Source organism: Corvus cornix, chromosome 20 (assembly GCF_000738735.6).
Source record: "Corvus cornix cornix isolate S_Up_H32 chromosome 20, ASM73873v5, whole genome shotgun sequence".
In the NCBI taxonomy this organism is placed as follows: domain Eukaryota; kingdom Metazoa; phylum Chordata; class Aves; order Passeriformes; family Corvidae; genus Corvus; species Corvus cornix.
In genome coordinates, this window is record NC_046349.1 from 14,309,358 (window position 1) to 14,332,483 (window position 23,126).

The 23,126-nt window shown below is 54.3% G+C and overlaps 1 protein-coding gene across 2 annotated transcripts in view; it reads left to right on the top strand.

The window, feature by feature from the left end:
• The first annotated feature begins 495 nt into the window (after nucleotides 1–495).
• The window catches only part of B4GALT5 (beta-1,4-galactosyltransferase 5), a 34,574-nt gene continuing 11,943 nt past the window's right edge, over nucleotides 496–23,126 (top strand). Inside the window, exon 1 of one of the 2 annotated variants that reach the window (XM_039563521.1) lies at nucleotides 496–606. Coding sequence is in view for 1 of the 2 variants with exons in the window: in XM_010397045.4 (XP_010395347.1) it covers nucleotides 2,288–2,369 (82 nt within the window). In the remaining variant the exon portion in view is untranslated. Of the gene's footprint in view, nucleotides 607–2,277; nucleotides 2,370–23,126 lie in introns of those variants that run through there. The other variant, XM_010397045.4, reaches the window with a different exon arrangement.

The following is a 23,126-nucleotide window of genomic DNA, read 5'->3' on the forward strand; positions in this document are numbered from 1 at the left end:
GAGGCCATGGCCGGCTACCCTCAGCCACTTCTGAGTGTCTTGGGACCGTTGTTGGGTATCCCTTGACCGGTGCTGGGTGCCCTGGGCCACTGCAATCTGTCTCAGCGCCATTGTCGGGAGCCCAGAGTAATTGCTGAACGTCCTGGGGCTAATGCTGGATATCCCAGGAGCATCAGTGGCACAGCAGGACCACGGTCGGGTGTCCTGAGGTCACTGCCCGGTACGCCGGGACCACCGGCTGTGCGCGGGGCGGCGTCTGCCGAGCAGCCGTCGGTGCGGCGGGGGCTCGCAGCCGGGCCCGCCCCGCTCGCCCGCCCCGCCCCGGCCCGCCCCGCCGCGGCACATTCATGCGGCGGCGCTGGGCGCGGGCGGCGGCTCGGAGCGGCCCCGGCGCGGCGCCTCCCGCCGGGCCTCGGCGCATGTGAGCGGCGGCGGCGGAGCGGCAGCGGCAGCAGGGCGGCGGCGGCGCCGCATCGGCCATGCGGTGGCCCCGCGGCCCCCGCGGCGCCTGGCGGCTGCTGCCCCGGCGCTCGCTGCTGGCCGCGCTCTTCCTCTTCTCGCTCTCCTCCTCCTTCCTCTACTTCGTGTATGTGGCGCCGGGCATCGGTAAGCGGCGGGTCGGGGCCCGGGGCGGGGGGGAGGGGGGCACGGGCAGGGGCACGGACGCACCGTCTGCCTCTGGAAACGCTGAGTAATCCGCGCCCGGCCGGCCCAGGGGCCGCGGCATCCCCGGCGGCCGCGGCATCCCCGGCGAGGGGCGGCCCGGGCCCGGCGCCCCCGGCTGCGGCTCCGCGGTGCCCGGGGCTGGGCAGCGCGTCCTCGTCTCCCGCCGCGGCCGGAGGAGGAGGCGCTTCCCCGGGGTGTCCGGCGCCCCTCGGGGCGGGCGCGCGGGCTGCGGGTCCCCGGGGCGGCGGGAGGTGCCGGCCGCGCTCCCCGCGGCTTCCCCGCGCCGGCGGGGCCGAGCGGCGCCTGTGCCAGCGCCGAACGGGGGGCAGCGAGCCCCCTCCTGCCTGCTGCCCGCCCCGGAGTTTGTTTTGAAGTAGTGGAGTGTTGTCCAAGTGCTTGTGATCCGAACGTGCTCCCTGGCAGAAATCCTACTCTGATTGTCAAGTGGGAAGATGAGAAGTGTGTATTTTAAAAGGAGAGTGTACTCGTTCCTATGTTCCTTGTCATAGCTTCATGGAGAACTGGAGAAGCCGTGTGTCAATATGGCCAGCACCCGGTGCTGGTGGGGCTGTCTGTCCCTTGAGATACGGGAAGACTTGGTGCCCGGAAAGCATCTGTTCTCTTCATACGGTGTACTTCGTTTCTGCAAGGAGCCCAGGCTCATGATTTGGCCTTCAACCAAACTTTGGCAACAATTCATTTCTATAGAAACTGCCCTTTCCAAAGAAATAGGGAGTTTCTCCTTGAAATGTCATTGGTATTGCTCATGCCATTCCTATCTTGGACATCCCAAGGAGATCTCTGTGTGCTTTCAAGGTGACTTCTGTGGGTTTTTATTTACAAATGATGTCCCGTGGCTGCCTCTGGGCTCTGGGAGCCTTTCCCAGGGCTGAGTAGGGGTTGGCTGGTGTATGAAGCTCTACTTGCATCCTGAGCACATCCCAAGTGAGGTTGTCCATGCTGAGCCTGGCCACGGTGGCCCAGGGCTCTGCTGTCCCAGTGGGCAGGTCCCCAAGCTCCTGGCCACTGTCCCACAGGCTGGCCAGGGCTGCCGAACACCATCTTGTCTCTGTTGGAGGACGGTTTCACACGAGTGGTAACAGGAGGCGCAGCTGCCGCCTGATCCCTCTGTAAGCATAGCCTGGCTCGTCCTGTTCGCATGCTGCTGTGGGGCCAGTGGCTCTTTCATCCAGTGTCTCCTGCAGCCCTATGTGGGGCAGGTGCAGGGAATGCTGTGGCTGTGGATGAGCTTCCTGGGGCCCAGGTGGAAGTGCACTTTAATAAGCAAATTTCTCTTGTAAGGATGGCTTTGTTCCTTTTTTTAGAGTATTCTGATTAATTTCATAGAGATGCTGTAGGGTATAAGTATGTTTAAGACTAGTTCTGTGCCAAGAGGCCTTTCCCTGTATGGACCTCAGATAACATGGTCACTTCTCACCCAATGTTCTTGCTATCGGTGATGCCCAAAGAGGAGGCTGGGAAGTGTTAGCGGTCCCTGTCCCCACCCGCCCATGGATGTCGGTGATGTTCTGAGTCATCTTCTCATCAGGTGACAGAAGATCTGCTTCTTTTTTCTTTTTTTTTTTTTTCCCCTTCCTCTTTCAGCCAAAAATGTTTCATCATGAAAACCCAGCCCAGTATTCCTGGGACGGCTGGGCTAATCCTCTCGGCACTTGGAGGGAGTTTGTTTTCAGGCTGGAGTGGTGAGTAGAAGCTTGGGAGAAGAGTGAGTGAGATAGGACATGAGCAGAGTTGGGGATTTGAATGAATCGACCATGTGCGAGTGATGGAGAGATGCTGTCAGCAGAGAGTTCTGGGGCATTTGTCCTGCCTGCTGCTGCCTCAGTGTGTGCAGTGAGGCTGAGCTGCTCTCCTGTGGCCACTGAAGGGCCTGGGGAAGCCTCTGCCCTGAGACCATCCCTTGTAGGGTGTGCTGCAGAAGTGGCTGAAGAAGGACTTGCAGTTCATTGGCTAAACCATGGGCAGGGCAGTGATTAATCCATTCCTTGATTGTACCTCAATTGAAAAGAAAAAAAATCCAAATAAACGGGACCCGAAGTTGCAAGCTGGAGTCTGGAAGGGCTTTTGTCTGCCTGGTGCCACAGGTTGCTGGGAAGGGTCTGCTACAGCCAGCTCTGCTCATGGGGGTGAGCAGCTGGTGGCAGCAGGGTTGGAGCCAGCCTGCCTGCCCTGCCTGGGCAGCATCAGCCCCTCTGGGCTGGGAATGGCCCTGTGGCAGGACGGCGTCCTCATGGCAGGGTGTGCTGTCACCATGGGTGGGAGCCTGTCCCCAGGCCCCATGTTTGTGGGGGAAAATTTCATCGGCATTGCTGAGGCGTGTTGTGTTTGAGCAGTTGTGCGCCAGTGCCAGGAGAAAACTGGGACAGTTGCACTTCTGGTGCTGTCTCAGCGCATTGGTGTGGAGCTGGCATGCTTGTCAGCTGGAAAAGCTGGATAACTGCTCCTGGTACCCTTTGGAGATGGGGAAGGGGACCCCAACCTGGGTTCTGAGTTGCCTGCCAAGTGTTGGCCTGCCACCTGATTGACCATGGTGTTTAGCTCCTCACAGCCCAGGTAACCCAGCAGTCTGCTCCAGACGGAAATGCAGGAAGAAATTCATGTTTACTGTCAGCAAATAGCCATGCTTGGCTCCTGCAGGGAGTCTAGGGCTTTTGGGCCTTAAATTTGTGTCATGCCTGGACTTGTGTGATGTCCAAGGTAGCTCCTCATTTCTGTCCTTCACCAAGGTTTCCTCGTATGGAACTGAAATGTTCTTGTGGCCTCGCGTTTGTGCAGAGCGATCCAATGTAAACAGCCAGTGCCACCTCCTTCCCCGCGCTCGCATCCAATACCCGTCTGTCTCCCCACACACCACCCTGACGATTACATCCCTGGGCTCCCACAGTCACCTTGGAAGGTGAACTGCCAGGGACCCAGCCGATGGCACAGACACAGCAGGCTCTCCTTGTATTCCACACTGCTGCTGGCGCTCGCTGGCTCCCGGCGCTGCTGTGGCCGGGTGATTATGTGGGTCTGTCTCATCGTGGCCATTGTGTGCGGGATGAGGCGGCCGATTGTTCTGCGAGCTGGGGCTGAGGCACAGCAGGGCTGCCGGGGACGCGGTGGCCAGAGGCTCCAGGAGCTGCCCTGACGTCCACACTGCCAGGGAGGCCCTGCAGGCAGCAGGTACGTGGGGATGCTCGTGCAGGTGGGGAGGCCGCTTGTGCTCGCTGCTGTGCTTGGAGGTCGTGGGACCAGCAGGGCACAGGGCTGCAGGGCAGGCTGGCCTTTCACTGCAGGAAGTCACACTGGCCTCATCTTGGAAAAAGCAGAGCTTGACACTGGGCAAACAGTTTCGTCCTGTTATGGAGGTCAGGGGCCACCTCGACAGGTTTTTTTTTTTGCAGGGCTTGGTCTTGGCACTGAGGCTCTTGCCCTCCTGGGACAGCTGCCCTTTGCGCCTCTTGCCTTCTCCAGATAGGATGTGCAGAAATGGGCTTGCCAGAGTCACTCTGTCCATGCCCAGACCCCAGTGTTGGAGCAAGGATGACGCGGGCACAGAGTGTGCTGGCTTGGAGGTGGAGCAGCTCAAGAAGCTGTTTCTGTTTCATCCTATCCTCCGCTTCTTGGTTCATCCATGGGGCTGTGTGGTCGTCCCTGCAACCCCTGTTTTCACGTGGTGGCGGCTCATACAGCCTTCCTACAAGTGTCTCTTTGAACAGGGCCTAGGAAATTAAGGGAATTTCCTCCTGCAGCTGAAAGTAGTAATGCTTTTTCAATCTGCTTGCACTGCAAGTTGTTTCATCTTGATGCCTCTGACTGCAACAGTGGGAATTTCTCAGACCTTGGACTTGGTCCTGGTGTAGAGGGTGGCTGCTGTATGGCTGGGAGTGCTGGCAGGGGCCTTCCCGGGTGCTCAGGTAGCAGCTCTTGGCTTTTCCTTTGTCGCGATGGATGTTGGAGCCTCTTTATTTAATTTTATTTTTTTTAATTTAGATTTCCATAGGAGTCATACTTGGTTGGATCTGATGCAGGAAAATAATGTAGAGAATTTAAATTATTGGGTGAAAGATTGTTACCTTTGAGAAAGAGCTGTAATTCAGTCTGGCTTTACTTCCTCCAAGCTTATCAGGAGTTGCTCCCAACAGGTCACACGGGGCATGAGGTAGCACCACTAGCCCTGAATTACATTTATGGCGCAAGAACTTGATTTTGATAGGCAGGAGCGCTTTGAAACACTGTTCTGTCAGGCTGCATGTTGGTGACCAGCCGAGCAGTGCTGTGGGGACCAGCAGCTGCCCCAGTACAACTCGTTTGTCACTTTTGGAACAATATTATATCGCCAAAGGTGGCTGATCCAGTTTGGTCATTTAATGCATCAGCCTGGCAGGTCTTAGCACAGAGGAATTCTTGGTGGGGGGCGGGGGAAAATGGCAAAAGATTTTGCTACTGCCAGCTTGTCCCAGCTGGAGGGACTATGGGAAGTGGTTGAGTTGCCTGTGGTGGTGAGGAACAGATGAAGAGTGTTGGCCATGGCCCCGGGCAGGAGGATGGCACTGTGGGGACATGGAGCGGGGCTGGTGAGGCCAGCTGAGGGCAGTGGAGCAGTTGTGTGAGGAAGTGAGTTGCTGCTGCTTTGCCTTCTGAGAACTGCTGGGGGAATGTGGGCAGAAGGAGCCTGGGTAGAGTCAGCTGGTGAGAGGAAGGCAGAAGGAGGATGGCAGGGCAGAGTCCTGAGCGAGGAGCAGCGCACGCTGGCCATGGTGGGGTGCTGGTGTCCAGCCTGTCCAAGCAGGACCCTGGTGAGCCAAGGTGGCCTTGGCTTGGCTGGGCAGGGGCTGGGTGCAGGTGTCTTTTCGAGTTTGCTGAGAGCTTGCTGGGTGCCTGGATGCTGTCTGAGTAGGGACAGAAGGTGAAGATGCAGCTTGGAATAATGAAATGAGGTTTGTGCTGTCGTAGCCTTGGCTTTCATCTCCAGGTCTTCCCTGGGCAGCACGAGGGAGTGTGGTATCTTACTGTGGAACACGGCAGCACTGCCCTCCTTCACTCTCCTCTGCCCGAAAGATCTGCCAACCAGCATTTCACAATCTAAGGCAGGAACAGCCCAGTCCCACAGTGTATCCCACAGAGGATATTGGAGTCATTGGATCTGACAGTGATTGGGGGTAGTAAGAAATCCTCAAGTCCCCCTTGATACAAGAACTTGAGCTCAGGATCACCTGCACTACAAGCAGAAGGAGACTGGTGGCAGCTGTGGGAAATTGTTCCTTTGGCAGCACCATGTTCTTCCAGCAAAGAGGCTCCTACAAGGCAGGTCTGGGCTGGGGAGCAGCCCTATTCCACCCAGCTGCTCCTGTGCCAGTGCATCCAAGATGCTGGTGGTGCAGAGCATTGGTTGGAGACCACCTCTTGCTCAAGGCTAACAAATTACAAGGTTTCTTTGAGGGCAGATGAATTACTGGGTTTTCTTTGCCTGTAAGCACCTGTGCTGTTTGTCAGGCACGTCTGGTTTGCTTTATTTTGCTGGTGGCTCAATGGGTGATGCAACTGCAGAGTACGTGAAGAGTTCATGTTTCATCCATGCGTCTCTGGAAGCCTGGCCTGTGGAAGCTGACTGGCAGACACAAAAGCTTCCAGGTACTGGTTCATTCCTGCAAATCGAGTGCTTCAAAACTTCAATAATCTGTGGCAGAGTAGACCTTAAAGCACCCATGCTGTCAGCCCATGGTCTTCATGGGTTTGGGAGGCCATGGAAGGCCAGGGCTTCAGCAGGCACTCGGCCACTTCAGGTGGCTGCTGACTCTGTTGGAGATAAGGGCTCTGACACTGCTGCTTTATTTCCTGAGCTGATCCTCTGCCTCCCTTCCAGGTGGACTCATTAATTGCATTAGCTCAGGCAGCATCTGCTCTGCAGGGTACGATGAACCCCCCTAGGGACCACTGCAGGGAATGGAGATGAGCAGTGTGGGGAGCTGTATGTTTGCACTTGATCCCATTTGAATGCTGTTACAATTGGTGAATTTTAATATCCAAGCACATGGAGTCTTTAAATACTTAATCTTAACTGAAATTCCTGGGGAAGCTCACAAGGGTGGCAGCAGGGGTGGTGGCATGGCTGATGCGCCGTTGGCTCTGCGGAGCCCTCTGCTCTCCCTGTGGCACCGCTGAGGGGTGAGGGGTCTGGGAGAGAAGCTGATATGCAGCTGTACAGGGCAAGAAAAGCCTTCCCTGAACACTTTATTTTTAAATCATTGTCACAATACAAAGTGTGTATTTACTTTGACAAAGCCTTTGCTGGGTTATTTTAGTAACGTTTATTTCCATGCAGGGTTTTTCTTCCCCATTGCATTCAGGCTGTTCTGGCTGTGGTTTTGGCTGGCAGCATTTTGAACACGGATGCTTTAGGGTGGTTAATGTGTGTTTGAAGCTTTTCTAGCACTAGTCTAAATACCATGGGGATTAGTCCTGTTTGGAGAGATGAAGGAGAAAATGTATAGTGGACTGTGCTGTTGAAATGCAAGATAACCCCAAATCAGAAATTTTTGAGAGATGTTGGTGGGTGCGGTTTTGGGGAGAATGTGAAATAGATAACACTGAAACCACCAGGGCTTTCAGCATTACCCTGGAGCTGCTCTTATTTTGAAAGGAAAGGTGGATTGGAAAGCTGAGGGTGATGTCAGTGCCCAGCAGGAGAAGAGCCCTCGGCCGTCCTTATCTGCTGCTTGGAAGGGTCCCGGGGGGACAGCGGACTGCAGGGCTCATCCCAGTAGGAAATGTCCTCGATGGTGCAGCTGTGGTGTGGCGTATGATGGGCAGGGCCATGGGGTCCTTTTTTCATTATAAAAGGAATTTTCTGGGGCTTGCTGGTCTTGCTAAAGTGAAGGAAGGATCTAGGGGGAGGTGGGTTTGGGGGATCCGCTGTGCTCTGTAGTGACTGTGGGTGTTTTTGATAAAGCCACAAGCTTCACTGCACCTTATTTGATACTTTGCTTTCTCAAAGCGTGTAAATGTTACTGCAGGAGTGCGAGAAGCTCAGTTTGAGCTCCTGCCTCCCTCCTGGCTACGCGGGGGAGGTGACGGGTCAGCGCTTGCTTGCTGGGCCTTTGGCGTGTGGTGACATGGTGTGTGACTTCCTAAAGGTCATTTTCCTAGGTTTTTGTTTGAGGTGCAAAACCAACGGGTTCTGCCCTTTGTAAGCCTGCAGTTGTATGTGGCATCCCTGGGCTGGCACAAACCTCTCCAGAGCCCTTGCCCTGAGTGGGGCTTTTATCCTGGGGCCCCTCTGAAGATGCTGTTAGGGTGCTGGCCAGCCCCCCTTGCAGCACAGGGGACCCAAGCTGGGGTGTCCATATGTGTCTCTCAGCCCTTGTGGCAGGGAAGAGGCTGCTTCCAGGGGATGTGGGTTCAAATAGGACCATGTTCTTTTTCCTGTGGGTTGTGCCTCCGTCTCCCTGCTCGGTGGGAGCTTGTGCTGTTTCCTGCTCTGATGAGCAGGTGCGTGCCCATGTGATGGTTGGGCTGCGTGTGAGACAGCTCCTGTGAAACTGTTCCCTCCCTGTGCCTTTCTAATCTGAAAGGTAAAGGTTGAGAACTATTTCTGTATGGAGGATGCCACTGCACACGTGATGGAAGAAAACAAATACAGGCAAAGCACCTACTGCACTGCTGTGGGTTGGGCTGTGGTAGAAGCAGTTCAACCAGTGTTTGTGTGTGTCTGGAGAATTTTATGGCAAAATAATTGATTGTTTTTGTTGAATGCTCTTGCCATACAAATAATCAAAGGAGCCTCTTGAAACCTGGTGCTGTGTTAGCTGCCTCCCTTGCTTTGGAGAGATGGGACCAAAGTGTGCTGAGACTTTACCTGTGCTCATACACTGCCTAGAGGCTCCTGAGTGGGGCTTGGGGGGTTCCTTCACTGACAGGACGGGCTGGTGAGGGCCATGGGATACCTGTGACACAAGAGTGCGTACTCTTGATTGATGGTGTCTCCCCACAGCAGCAGGTTGGGAGCAAGGATTTTGGGTGGAAAGTGGAGAAGATGGCTATGTGAATGCTAATGTTTATAAATTGCCTCTAAAAAAACCTGTACAAAGCAGTTGGAGTAGAAGAGGAAAGCAAACACTGCAGTGCACCAGGTAGTCAAGTGCAAACAGATATTTTTTCCCTTGCTACCTGGCAGGAAAAGGAAGGCATTTCAGTGCCTGCCTCTGTGCCCTCTGCGTCAGCGGGGCTGGCAGAGGCTGCGGGCTGTGGCTCGGAGCCGTGGGTGCCTTCTGACACGGCTGCTCCGGCTGAGCCGCCCGGCAGCGGGGCCAGGCAGGGCTGGGATGCACAGGGGGGAGCTGCAGGGAGCCAGCAGGCGATGCACAGAGCACAGGTAAATAAAAATAAAAATAAACCTGCTGGAACGGCCGCAGGTCACAGCAGGAAAGCCCAGAGCTGCTGTAGCTGGAAACGAGTGCGGGCCGAGCCCAGGGCTCGTGGTGGTTTCTGCACAGGGCTGCAGCAGCCTGAGCTGAGGGAGAACACTTTGGATATTGTGCTCCTGTCAGCAAATGCGGGGTTCCCTTGGAGTTGGGGACCCTGGAGGGGCACAGGGTGGCCCCCACTCCCACAGGAGTGTGAAATGCTTCCACACATGCAGCTCACTTTTATTCTGCAGTCATTTTTTTTCCCCCTCAGTGTTTTTCCAACTCATGTCTTGCTGCCAGAGTCCATATTAATAATGCATGACTTTTTTTTATGGTGCTTCCTTCCCGGCGTCCCTTTCAGCTGCTGAGTCAGAGAAGATTGTTATAGCAGCAACCTCTGAAGCGCTGAAATGCCCCTGCAGTGCTCAACTGCTGTCATTTATCATCCCAGCTCCTCTGCGGGCAGCCTGTTCCTTGCCCGTCTTGGGGGGAGGATCCCCATGCCAAAAACCTGATTCCTGTTACACCAGCTGGTGACTGGCGAGCTGAGCTCTGCTCAGCCTTCCTGGCTAGTGTTTGGTGAAAGCAGATATTGCCTCTGTTGGCTGGTTTGGTTTTTTTTTTGTTTGAAATCCTGTGAAGGTTTTTCTGATCTGCCTGAAACTGTATTTTGGGATTGTGCCTGAGACTTTTTTTTTTCCCCCTCCTTACTAATTTTTAAATAAATTTTTTCCCTCCTCCCTGCACTCCCCTCAAGATCTTTACCTGGGCTTTTTAGGGTGATTGGGACGATAGAAGCCATATAATGTGTTAATGGGGTTAAATTAACTTCAAATCCTCCCAGTAGCTGTTGAAACGTGCCTGGCTGCTGCAGGAAGTGTTGGAGTTGCTAATGCAGCATGGAACAGAGATCTGCAGGGCTCCTGCCTGCAGGTTGGGATCAGTCCCCAGTGGGTCATCTCCATGCAGAGCCAGTCCCCACCTGCTGGGTCCAAAACCTGGAGGGAAATAGGGAGCAGTAGCACTCTTCAGGGAATTTGTCTTCTCATGACTTAAATAATACCTCCACTGTAATCTCAGGAGCAGATCCTCTCCTCTCTTCTATCCCAGCTGACTTTAGGTAGGAGTGGCTGCTGGGGCACTTGCTGGTAGGGCGTGGGGACACACAGCCTCAGTGCTGGGAAACAGCATCCTCATAGTCTTCCCCTGCTCGATGCCTTGCCTCGGCGGGCTTTGAAAGACTCACCTGTAAATATTATCCCAGAGCCAAGCAGGAGAGGAACGGGGCTCACCTGGGGAAGGAGAGTTTCCTTTTCCAGACTTCCCAAGCTGCCTTGTTCCCCGTGTCCCGCTGTTGGGGATGGCACAAGCAGATGTGCACCCACACTGGTGTTTGCTCTGGGGAGCGCAGAGGAGCGGAGAGGGGCCTGAGAGCAGGAGGGAGGTGGTACTGCTCTTCCCTGCTTCCTCAGCTGGAGGAGCTGGCCAGAGCAGCCAGATGTGTGTGTGTGTGTGGGGCTGATGTCCTGGCTGCATCTCGTCCTGGCTGCACACCTGCATCTCACCCGGGCCAGGCTCCTGTCTGGCAGGGGAATAGTTGCCCTTGTGGCATGCTTCCCCCTCAGCACCATCCTGTTCTGCTGAGGCTCTACAGTGCTGGGCTACCAATTCATTCTTCCCGAGGAAGGGAAAACTGCTGTGGTGTGAAATTCCCCCAAAGCTGCAGTGCATCCTCCTTCCATGCTGCAGCCTGGCTCCTTTGCTCAGAGTCAGTGATTTCTCTTTTCTTGGATTTTTTTTTAAGGATTTTGCTGGCTGTTGGGAGCCCAGTGCCCTGGGGGCACCCTCCCTGTACCTGCCAGGTAGGAGGGGGCAAGCACCTTCTGTGGGTGCTTTTTGCATCCTACAGGGGAAGCTTTGCAGAAGGATCCCGTGAACTTCTGCATCTTGAGTCCACAGGGCCTTGCTAGAGTGGCCTTGCTGTGGTCACCGGCTGCCCCAGTGCTGCTGCCTGCCCAGGACATGCCCCAAGGGACAGACACCTTCCCACTGCCACAGCCCCGCTTGCCCTGCGGTGACACACAATGCCACCCACAACTGGTGAGACGAGCAACTTGCTTCTCGGCTAACAAGATTTAGGTGGATTATGCTATGTATTTAATCAAGGGCTAAGCTGATTGCCTTATTTGGAATGGATCAAAGCCCTTGGAAATGCCAGCCTGGAGACCAGCTATTGAGTGGGAATATTCCTCAGCCGTGTGCCTGTGTGGCAAGCCTTGCTTTCGAAGAAGCTGGAGGTTCAGCAGACAGGTTTGACAGCAGCAGTGTCCAAATGCAAAACCAGACTGGAGAAGTCTGAGGTGATGGGGAGGTAGGAGTGTGAGAATGTTGCTAGTCGTTGACCATTGTGGAGGATTTTGGGGAAAAGGCTTCCTCTTCTAGCTTTCAGCTTGAAACCATGTCTCCAGATACATAAAGCTTCATGCTGACAGCTAAGTGAGATGCTCTGGGATTTGGCAGTCAGGCTTCCACCTTCTAGAAAAGGAGCTGTGACTCTTGTGAGCTTGTGTGGCTCTGCAGCAGAGACCAGACTCTCTATTGCTCACACAGGGAGCCCCACATGTCCCTGCAGTGGCTGTCAGCAGCGTCAGAGCTCACAAGGGTCTCTTCTGCCCTTGTCCTGGTCCCCACTGCAGCGTTGCTCTGGGGCCTGCGGGACTTTGGCAGCAGAGGAGGTGGTGCTGGTTGCAGAGGAGCAAAGCAGAGGGTGCTCCTTGCTGCTGCCAGCCCAGAGGCGCTCGCTCCTTGCTGTGGCCGTGGCTGTGCAGAGGGAGCCAACAGTTCAGAACTGTCCCTATAGGCAGGTATTGAGGCAAGTTTAAAATTAGTTTCCAGTTAAGAGCTGTTGTGCTTGTCAGGGTCTGCCTGGAGTGGCAGGGCAAGCGCATTGTCCAAGGTGTGTGGTGTCTCTCTCTTGTAGGGTTGGGGTTTTTGCCACAAGAGGTGTTGGTGCACTGGGGTGCCCTGTCTCCATGTCTGTGAGCTGTGAGCGTGCTCTTCACCTCTTCACCTGCGTGCGGTGACATGGTCCAGTTGAGCAAGCTGTTGAAAATACACTGGTTATTCAAATCACTTTTTCTTTTTCTTAAAAGGAGAAGTTTATTTCAGGAACCAATTTCTGTCTTGCTGCCGTTTGATGCAAGGAGGGTAAACATAGGCCACAGCTCTCCCGCTCTGTGCATGTGACTGTGGGCACTGCCTGTAGAACTGAAAATACCCCAACCAGAAGGCTTGGCTGGAGGAGATGGGTACGGGCAGCTTCTGCTTTGAGGTGAATCAGACTGTTCTCAGGCAGCAGCAGGTGCTCCCCACAGCCTCACTGCTCCTTCCCTTTGCATAAAGCAGACCTGGGACTTTGCAAACATCTCTTCCCCTCTGCCTCTCAGACCTCCTTGTTGTTGCCTCATTGCCTGCTGCAGCAGGAATAACCCTGGAGCAAATGCAGGCTATGCTCTGTCACATCCTGCCTGTGCTGTGGGCCCCTTCTGGCTGCCCCATCTCTCCTGGATGTAGCCTGAGCCTGGTGTGGGGTTGGCAGAGCATCTTGTGTGACAGCCAGGTGTAAAATGTTCCATGTTTAATTTATTGCTAATCAAACCTGCAAATTAGGTGCTGCCTCAGTTCTCCTCCTGCCCAGACCCATTATGCATCTTCCTGCTCTAGCTCGTATGTGGAGTTATAGGCAGGGATTGGTCAAGCAACCCTTTGTGTTTCAGAGGCCTGGGCAGGTTTGTCAGTGTGCAATCACCCCATCAGCCTGACTTTCTGGTGTCTTGGGCTGTACCAAATGGTCTGACAGTTTTTAGGCCGCAGCAGCAGGGTCTCTGCTGGTACCTGGCCCTGTGAGGCAGCTCCAGGGTTGGTTGTTCTGTGCATCGGGTTGGGAAGGGCCGTAGGGCAAGAGCAGATGGAGGGAGCTGTGGCAGGAAGGGGGGCGGGGGCTGCCCAGCTTCAGGGTGTTCTAGGTTAACCCTGCTTTCACCTAATCAAAAAAGAAAAAACTGTCAACAGGGTAATTGTCTGGTTTGCTGCTGCGCTGCAGAGCCGGTGGCAGAGTAGGGCTCACGGCCGGTGCTGACACTGACCCTTTTCCCCACACTGCCCTCCCCCAGCTGCCTCCCCTTTGCACGTGGGGTGTCCACCCCTGGCAGGGGAGGGGTCACAAATCCCCAAACATCACGGGATGCTGCCAGAGAGGGACACAGCATTTATGGGGCTGCCAAGGGCTCGGCCACATGGGGGAAGGGGGGAGTGGGGGAGGATGGCCTCTGGCTGTAATACCTTGGGGAAGCAAACACAACCTGCACAAATTGGGTAACTTGAGTACATAAATTGGTGCAATCTAAAATCTCATTATCTGGTGTGGAGGGAATGGCTGGTGCCTTGGCAGGGAGGAGGAGGAGGGTGGACTTGTGCCATGCCCAGTGAGTTGGAGGTGCTGATGTGGGCAGGATCTGTGGGACACCAGCCCCAAGCAGCTCCTTCCCGAGGCCCGTTGGGGCTGCCCTGGCCCAGAGGAGTCCTGCCCTCACTGCCTGCTCAGCTCTTCCGGCTGTTCCGCCTGGGAGCACGCGCCTCCCGTTCCCAATGAGTTTAGCTTTTCCAAGGTAGCCGTATATCTGACTCATGTTCGCAGAGCTCGACGTCTTGCTGCAGACAGGCTGGAATTGATTAGTTTATTATTTTTTCCCCCTCTGCCCTGTTGCACATATCGATGAGCAAGTGGTCAGATCCCTCGGCAGACACTCGCTCTCTTAAGGAAACTTCAGGTGCTGCTGTGTGTCAGGAACTTAAAGGTGTTGCAGTGGGGGAGAGGGAAGGGGGAGAAGGGTGTTTGCTGTTCCCTGGTGTGCCCCTGTGTGTGCTCATCCCTCCCCAAGCAATTGCAGAGCCAGATGAGTGCTGGTGGCCCGGGGCAGGAGGAGGCAGCGATGGCTGCTCCTGCCCACAGAGGGACAGGCAGGATACTTTGTGCCCAGAACCCCATCTCCACAGCCTGATCACAGACAGCCTCTGCTGAACTTGCCTCAGGTTCTTCCCTGTTTGTATAAACCCAACAGAGCCTGGTGGGGTGGGAGTCAGGGGCCATGAGCTTCCCGTCCCTCTCAGGCGGTGATGTCCTGTGAACCCTGGTTGCAGCTTGGGGCTGTGGAAGTGCTGATCCCTTGCTGAGCTCGCTGGCTCAATAGCCTTGTGGCTGCTTATCTGGGATTAATGTGTAACTTAATGGCAGTGCTTAGGCACAGCTCTGAGTGTGGTGCTGTGGTACAGGGTGGTGCGAATCTGCTCTCTGAAGCCAGGGCATTTTGTTCCCCCTTCCCATGATAAGGTTTAGGGTTTTCCCGTGCCTGGCGCCAGCATGGCGACACTGTTGGTAAATGTTGGCCACGTCTGGGAAGGAGGGTCAAGTCAGCAGAGGCAGGACAGAAGGGCAGTGCTGGGGGCAAGCCACGAGCACAGCCCTGTCCCTGCACAGAGTCTGCATGTGCCAAGCCCCGGGGTCTGGTCCTGAAGGGCACGGATGGCACAGGTCTGTGGGGTGATGGAAGGAAGGTTTTTTCTTTTTCCCTGTTCATGGCATCCCAAACAGACTCATGCCATTGCTTTTCTGCTGGCACGTAGGTAGGCATCACACAGGCTGGGATTTGATGGACAGTCTCTTAAGTGTTAAATAAGTTCATAGATAGAGGGATGATTTTTTTTTTCCAGTGAAGTCATTCCTTATACTGATAACACTGATAATCAGTTAATTTATTTACAGCAGCTGTATTATCAGTTTGCTTGTCAGGCAGAAGAAAATCATATAAAAATGTTATGTGTTCCAAGGTTGCATAGCTCACAACAAAGCTAATAAATGTCTTAGGATGTCATAGTTCTTACAAAATCCCTTAGGTAATGGTCTGGGTGTTGGAAGTTCAAAGTTGCACCCTCTCTCTGATAGCTTTTTTGCTTCTAATAAAACACAGCAGCTGGAGAGGCCATTCAGAGTGTTGCCTTTAATTATTGCGGACAAGAACAACTCTGTAATCTGACTGTGGAGGCCAAGCTGCTGTGGGTCTTAAATGGCACTGCATGGTGAGAGTACCCTTGGCAGGGAGCTCTGAGCTGCTGCCTTTGAAAATCTCGGACAACAATCATCCCACGTGATCGAGAATTCCAGCTTCGAGAAATTTTTAGGAGTTGACAGGGCTGGCAAACCAGGCAGATGCGTAGTGTGGAGGTGGGGCTGGGGCTGTGCTCCTTCTCTGGCTGCTGGGATGGCCGCTTTCCCAGGACCTGGCAATGTACAGAAAAGAAACCACAACAGGGATGGTCTTGGGGCATTGCTACAGAGGGCTCTCTCCTTGGTCTCCATGGTGCAAATCATGCTTGCAGCAAAGCAGCCTTTGTACTGTCAGGGCTGAGGCAGCTCAGGATGCTTTATTCCCACTAGCAGGTACTGGTCATGACATTGCAGAGTGGAGCCTCTTTTAGCCCCAGCGAGAGTGGAAGCAGCAGGTTCAGGTCAGACGAGAGGCTGCAGCTCGTGGAGGTGGCCGTGTCCTGCCGAGCAGGGCAGTCCTGGCACTGCCTGGGTGTGCCCAGGGTGAGCCCGGGCGGAGCATCGCACTCTGCCCCTGCCCTGCCCCTCCCTGGTGGCTGCTGGGGTGTCCCCACCGCTGGTTCCTGCCCTGCTGAGGTCGGGGGCAGGGACAGGCACGGCACACGCCAGCCCTCCCCGGGGGTGAGAATCCCTGCCTTGCGTTCCGCCGTTCATTCTGTGGCAAGGAGTGGGTCCCACGGGACGCGTGCATCGTGGGCGAGCTAGGCTGGGAGCAGGGCATTCCCCGTGCTATTTTTTTGTTGGAGACGAGATGTAAATAGGACATGCTGGACCATGCTTCAGCCATAAATGGCAGTGGAAGATGTGCTGCGGGTCTCGCTGGATGGAGCGAGGAGCGGCGCTGTCCTGGATGCTGCAAGCACAGCTCCTGCCCTGCATGCCAGCTGGCCGGGAGGGCTCCTCACGCCTCAGCACCGGGATGGTCCAGCCTGGTGTGAGAGGCAAACCACTGACCTGGAACAGCCTCTCGGAACCCCCCTTGGAGCAGCTCCCTTGCAGCAGACATGAGGCTGTACATGTGATAACCCTTTTTGTTCAGCCATGCTGAACTTGTAAAACATGCTTGAAAAATCAGGTCTTTGGTTTTTTTTGGGGGGAATAGCCTAAAGAACAGAACTTTTTCTCTTTTTCGCCATCAAATCAGGGTGTTACAGACAGTGCAGTTTGCAGTGTGTGAACTGAGCCAATAAATCCATTACTCTTAAGTTGTTTTTTGACAATTTCATACTCTCCAATGGGTATAATCTCCTAATTTGGAAGACTAACAAATCAATGATTTCAATATCTATTTAGCTGGTATGTGATGTATATGGAAATTTTAAATTCAAATCCCACCTGTCTCCTGTTCTCTGCTGTGGTCTGACTGTATTCTAGATTGCTTCACCTGGTGAAGGACAGCACTGCTGAAACTCCCTATTGACTGCATTTCCTAGGCAGCACCACTCCATGTGTCCCCATTTTCCTGCATGTCCTATGACTGCCTGTTGGAGCAGGAGGCCCAGGTTGGTGGCAGGGCCGGCCTGCAGTGGAGGATTTCCTTTGTCTCCTGCAGCTGTGCCAGTTCCCATTGCCTGGGGGATGAGGAGTTGTCCCAAGCAGCCCATGTCCTAACCTGCCCTCCTGCTTCAAGGACAGCGCTGGGGACGATCTGCCTGTTTTTCCTCTCCCTTGCTTGCCCAAGCGTTCATTTAATTTTTATTTATTATTTTTCTTAACAAAAGCTCTCCCTCTGTTTGTTCATCCTGATCCTACATGAGCACTGGACTCGGGCACTGGGATTCCTGACGCTTTAAGAGGGTGTCTAGGATGCAGGAATTCCCACTCCTTTGTCTCCTAATGAACCGGAGGAACAAACGCTGAGCTCTAAGTGTTTGGAAGTGTAAATGTTTGCTGTGGTAGCAGCAGCCGGTGCTGCCAGCCCGGAGGTCGGGTCGGTGTCCATGTCAGCGCCTGCTGAAGAGTCTTTGATTGCTCATTTCGTGTGCGGGTGAGAGCTGTGTGTTTGTGCTCTGCCTGCACGGGAATCTGCTGCCGGCGGATGCTCTGCTCCTCCTGGGGAGCGTTTGTGCTGACCCTGCTGAAGGGAGCAGGATGGAGAGAGCAGACTGGCTGGAGATGGGGATGGAGGGATGGAAGATAAACAGGACATGCAGTCACGTGCAATCGCATCTCCTGAATGGCAGTTAAAGTAGAAGAGTCTGAATCTCTCGAGGAAGGGTAATATTTAACTTGGGCAAGTGCTTGTTATGCTCTGTGCTCCAGCCTGCATGTCACTGTGCCCTTCCTCACAGAGAGGAACTGCAGCAGAGCCCTGGACTGCTTCTGGGATTTGCAAAGCCCAGTGTGATTTTTACAGCCATCCTTGGCATTACTGCCCTGGTGCACAGGTAAACTGTGTCCTCCTGGTTTTCCCACCTGCGTGGAGCTGGGTGCTGCACATGCTGGTGCTGCGCCTGGGTGATTGACCTGGGGCTCAATCCCACCACCAGCCTTGCCTGCTGTTGGGGTGCAGAGCTCCTTCCATGGGTGCTTTGGTGCTGTAGGTGTTTCATGAGTTCCCTTGGCCTTCTGAGCTTTCCCATGCTTGCAGAGCACGTTGTGCTCCTCTTGCTGGGTATCCTAAAACCAGTGCAGTTTTCAGAGCAAGTGACACAAACACCTTAGTGCAGGCAGCTGTGGGATTGCAAATGGAAGTTGCCGCCTTAAATGTGTACATGAAAAATTTAGGGTCTCTTAGAATAATATGGATTTTCCTCCCCTTGCTAAGGCTTCCCCAGGGTCATTTTTCTGTAAGACAACCTGAATATGGGAAATTTGTATCTGAACTTTGACTGAGTGTCACTTGAGCCTCCCATCTTCCTGCTTGCTGTATGCACGTGCAAGCTGCCAACTTGCCAATTTTGGGGACAAGTGGTTTGTAATTACCAGCTCAGTGCTGCTGCTGCACTGTTAATTCTTAGACCATTTAATGTATCAAATTATTCCTTCCTGTGCTATTTAGAGGCAAAGGGCTAAGTAACAGTGATGGCATTAATATTAAATTCTCTAAAACTAATAGGAACCTCTTATTTAATTGTTCTGGCACTCAGCATGTCTGGGGAATACAGTGCCACTGGAAAGCTAATAGAGACAGAGGTCTCATGGTGTATTAACGCTGGGATGCTGCTACTTTTCCTAGTTGGGTTATTTATGAGTTAAGACTATCGTAACTGTCTATCAGTGCCTTAGAGGCTTAGTTTGATTAAACCCCTTTTTATTGCTAATGCTAATGGAGCTGGATTGATGCTGGGGATCTGCTGGGAGAGCTTAGCAAAAGGCTTAACGTAGACATGACTCTGCTGGTTCCGTTGTCTCTGGGCCCCGCGGGAGGTGTCTGCAGCAGGCAGGACCTCCCAGCCCTGGCAGGGTGACCTGAGCACCCACCCTGCTGCCTGCAGGACACTCACCCCTTCCAAGTTGCTGCTGCATCTCCCACGTGAGGTGTCCCACAAGCTCTGCTGGGTACCTTGTGCCCAATCCAAACATCTGGTGGAGTGTTCAGCAGCAGTTTCTCTGGTGGTGCATTGGTTTGTGACTGTGCTGCTTGAAACGGGAGCTCTGGGGGCTGACAGGGATTGCCCTTGCTGGTATGGGGCTCCAGGTGCTGGCAGGAGAAGGCTGCACACAGCAGTGAGACCATGATGAGCTCAAACAGATCCTCTGTGCTTCTGCAGCACGTGTGGACTAATGAATGGGAAAAATGCTGAATGTGACAGAAAGCCCTAAATCTCAAAGCAGAGGAAGACTGGCTCCTTCCTCAGGAAAGCCTGGCTGCCGTGCTGGGCGCTGATACTGCTGCAGGCGTGCAGGGCTGCTGTGAGCCACTTGGCCCCTCTTCCTGAGTAACTGTCTCTCCCAGCTTGGGGTACCCTGCTGTCCCCCGTGCAGCAGGATGCTGCAGGAAGGTCCTTTCCACAGGCGGTGGAAATGTCAGGGTCAGGAGCGAGACGTGTCAGGTCTGTTCCCTCTCCTATGTCGGTGGCTGGCATAGATCACAGTCAGTCTTCTTCCAAATCAGCTCCCAAGCTGCAAATTAGCCTGTTGCCTCTTCTAGTATGTATCATCACGATGAAACTAATTTTCCATGAGAGAGTCAGCTGTTTCTTGATTAGAAGTGCTCCGAAAATACTAACAGAGAAATGATTACAGGAAGACTTCAGTGCTCATTTATTTAATTGGACTTTACTTCCCTGGCTGCAGTTGTTGCATCCACTCCTGGCTTGAGTGAGCACTTGCTCTCCCAGTTTGCTTGTGAGCAGAGAGGTTAGGGTGCAATATCCCAAGGGGTGCCATGCCCTGGGGTGCAGCCTTGTGGCTCTGTTCCAGCTGGTGACAAGCTGTCATGTTTTCCGTGTGTTTAAATCATGGCAGGGTTGACTTGTCCTTTAATGAACCAACAAGAATAATCTTCAGGCAGTTATTTGGGCAAATGGATTCTTAAATTTTGCTTGTTTTCTGGGTGGGGAGTGAGGGTTTGCTGGAAATGAAAGGAAAAAGGGCCAACTCCCCTCTCCCATCACTGTCCTGTCCCTGTCCAGCTGCCCAGTGGCAGTAGCTGGGCTGTTACTGCTCTGTGCGTGTGCTCTGAAGTGCCGCATGCTCAAAGGGAAGAAAGGCAGAAGGCCAATGTAATTTTCGAGATCATCCTGTGTGATCAGATTAGCAATATATCACAACAGGGAGAATTGCTTTCTGGCTGAACCACGGTTCAGGCCAAGCCCACCACGAGCCTGTGTCTGCAGCAGTAAATGCTCAGGGGTGATCAGCATCTCTAGCACTCTGGCTCTGGGAAAGGCCTCTCGGGTACAGGAGCCCTGGGCTCTGTAGGATCAGCCAGGTCAGGCTTAACAAATTTAAAACGTGGCTAATTTGCTCATCAAAAGGGCAGTAAATGGAGGAGGAGTGAGGTTTGAGCTCTGTACAGCGATTCCCAAATGTTGGTGCAGCCCCAGCCCCGGCCACAGCAGCGCCTGGAGCTGATCTAAGCACCGTGTGCACACAGGGAGTGAAGTGTTTGCAATAATGTGTTTTAAATCCGATTTTCTGACCTGAACGAATTGTGTGTTCTGGATAGACACGGTGTTTGTGAAGCTTATCTCATGCAGGTGGTTTGTTTTGGGGATAGGAGGAGGGGCTCTGTTCCCTGGTCATGGGAGGTTCTTGATCTTGGGTGTTTGGCATGTTGATGGCACAGCTCATCCTTGGCCAGGTATCTCCTTAATCATCTGCTTAAAGGGGTTAATACGTGAAAAGGCAGCTGCTGCCTGACACAAAGCTGGTGTTGTTCCTGCCCGTGCTCCCCTGGGATGGTGGCTGCTGTGACAGTCTGCTCAGGATTCCTGCTGCAGCTTCGAGCAGCCTGGCCCAGCGAGCCGTGTCATGTGGCTGTGGCGAGGCCCTGCTCCGTCTGCCGCCGTGGAGGGGAACAAACGGCGCTTTCACTGTGCCCGACAAACCTCCCTCTTCCTCAAATTAACCAGGGATTGGATGCTGATTTGTCTCTCCTGTTCTTTCATGCTTCACCAAACCTGGATCTGCCTTACCCAGCAAGTCGAAGCGTAATGAAGTAGAAAGTGAAATTACTTGATCAGCAGCAGCGAGTTGTTTTTCACCACCGACCCAGCTCTGTGTGGGCTGGAAGGTGCAGGCTCGCTGCCCCTTCCTTAGCAGCAGCCTGGGCCCAATAACCAGCTCGGCTGAGTGGCTTCAGCCCCCCATTGCTCTGTGCAGGAGAGAAGCTCTGCCTAGCTCTTGAGTACCCTTTGTGTTTTTGGGCAGGGCACTGGGCAGCCCCACAGCTAGTGACTGTGGTGTGGCTGTGGTGCTGCTCTCCTGCACAATCCGTGCCCTGCCATGCTGGCTTGGCTCTGGAGGATGCTGTTCCCCTGGCTGGATGCGCTGCTTGGTGCTGCCTCCTGGTAGAGCCCTGTGCCAGCAGCGGGGTGGATGCTGTCACTGGGGCAGGACGTGGCCTTGGGAGCCGCGTGCCCCAAGCACCAGCCCTTAACGTGTCACCTTTGCACCCGAGGCGAGGCTGGCACTGGGCTGGAAAGCTGAAGGAAAAGCTTGTGGAAGACCTGCACGGGCAGGTGGGGCTGGGGCTGCCCTGTGCATCCTGCCCTACACCACAAGGCTCCGCCAGCCCGCTTGCATCACTCACTGTGCACTGCTAACCCCGAATCACCCATTTCTAACAACTCCTGCAGGAGCTCCCGTTTTCATAAATCCTGGTGGGCAGCTGCCTGGCAAAGCTGGTGCTGTGCTGGGGAGGGATGCTGGGGCTGGACTGCTGGTGCTGGGAGGTGATGCCATTTCATGCTGAACTCGGAGCTGACGATTGTGAACTTGTGAAGGTTTTGGGGCTTGGGGGTGAGGCTTTGCATGGGGAATTTTGCATGCTACTTTTGTTTCTGGCCTTTGGTGCTGTATCAAAATGCCAGCTTTTCCTTGAGCCTTATCCCTGGGCATATGTTAGAGCAAATTCCTTGTCTTTCTGAGGAGGAACAGCACTTGATACCTCTCATGGTCATTGCAACAGGGGTGCCTTGCCGAGAAGCTGCACCAAAGCTCATGTTTAGGCTGTAGCTGTCACCAGCTGACCTGGCAGTCACTCTGGTTCCAGAGCTGGCCCCGGAACAGGCGGGTGAGCCAAGAGGGTTGGGGTGCAGCTTTGGCTGAGCCAGCTCCTGCTCATTGCTGCTGTAACCACTGGCTTAAGGTGCCATCACTGGCCCCACCGCAAAGGGTACGAGTATGGGAAGGGAGAGGCTGGAAATGGACGTTTAAAATTGCATTTCAAGACATTTAGTTGCCAAGCACTTAATGCAGTTGACCCCCTTCTTGCTGAAAATCCAGTGATTCCCCATGGCTCAGAGACAGGCTGGGCATGGGCAGCGGCTGGGCATGGGCAGCAGCCGGGCATGGCGTTGGGCTCCGGGCATGACAAGGGGCTCCATCCCCCTTTCAAACATTTACTTTACTGTGTGAAAACAAAATACAGTTGGGATTGGGAAATGTATCTGGGCAGCCTTTCTGGAGCTGCCTCAGTGTGTGGGTGCAGAAGGGGGGTAGGGGAGTGCAGGGTGTGTGTACCCCGGGCTGGGGACCCCCGCTCTCCGGTACCGGTGCCGTATCCAGCCTGTGCTCCCGGTGACTCCAGCTGTGACTGTGCCTTCCTGGCACTGGTAGCTGCTGGTTTCAGGCTGCAATATGCCTGCTGTAGAAATGACCTGTCTGGTATGGATGTTTCCTGGTGACATTGCATCAGCTACTGCCCTCCGCTGCTGTTTCCTTGGCCCGGTGCCCTCTTCATCCCTCCCGGAGTGTCTTTTGACCTGTTTTTTTTAATTACTAGTGCAAAATAGGCCTTCTAGGTTGCCCCTTCTTGGTATCTTCGAGTCAAGATTTTATTTTTCACTTCATTCTTAAGCCTAAAACTACACCGAGAGGGCTGTGGCTGGCACAGCGATGCTGGTGAGGGGTGCTGTGCTGTGCCCAGTGGCTGTCCTGCTGCCCCTGTGCATGGCTGTCCTGCTGTCCCGTGGGAGCTGCTGGTGACACAGGGCTGTGCTTGCTGCTGTTTACTTTGGGGCCTGGTCCTGCCAGCTGGGTGTCAGCTTAAACTGAAATCTAATCAGGCTCAGCCTGAGCTGTGCCAGGGCATGGGGTCAGCAGGAGAGGAGAGGGGGAAGAAACATGGCTGGGGGACTGCCCCAGGGACCCAGGGCTTGTGCTGCTGCCCGCCCCGGGGTGTGACATGCCGGGGGCTCAGAGTCTGGTGTGGGGATGCTTTTTGTGGTGCCTGTTGGGGTACCTCTGCCAGGCAAGTGTCAGCCCTCGGTGCTGCA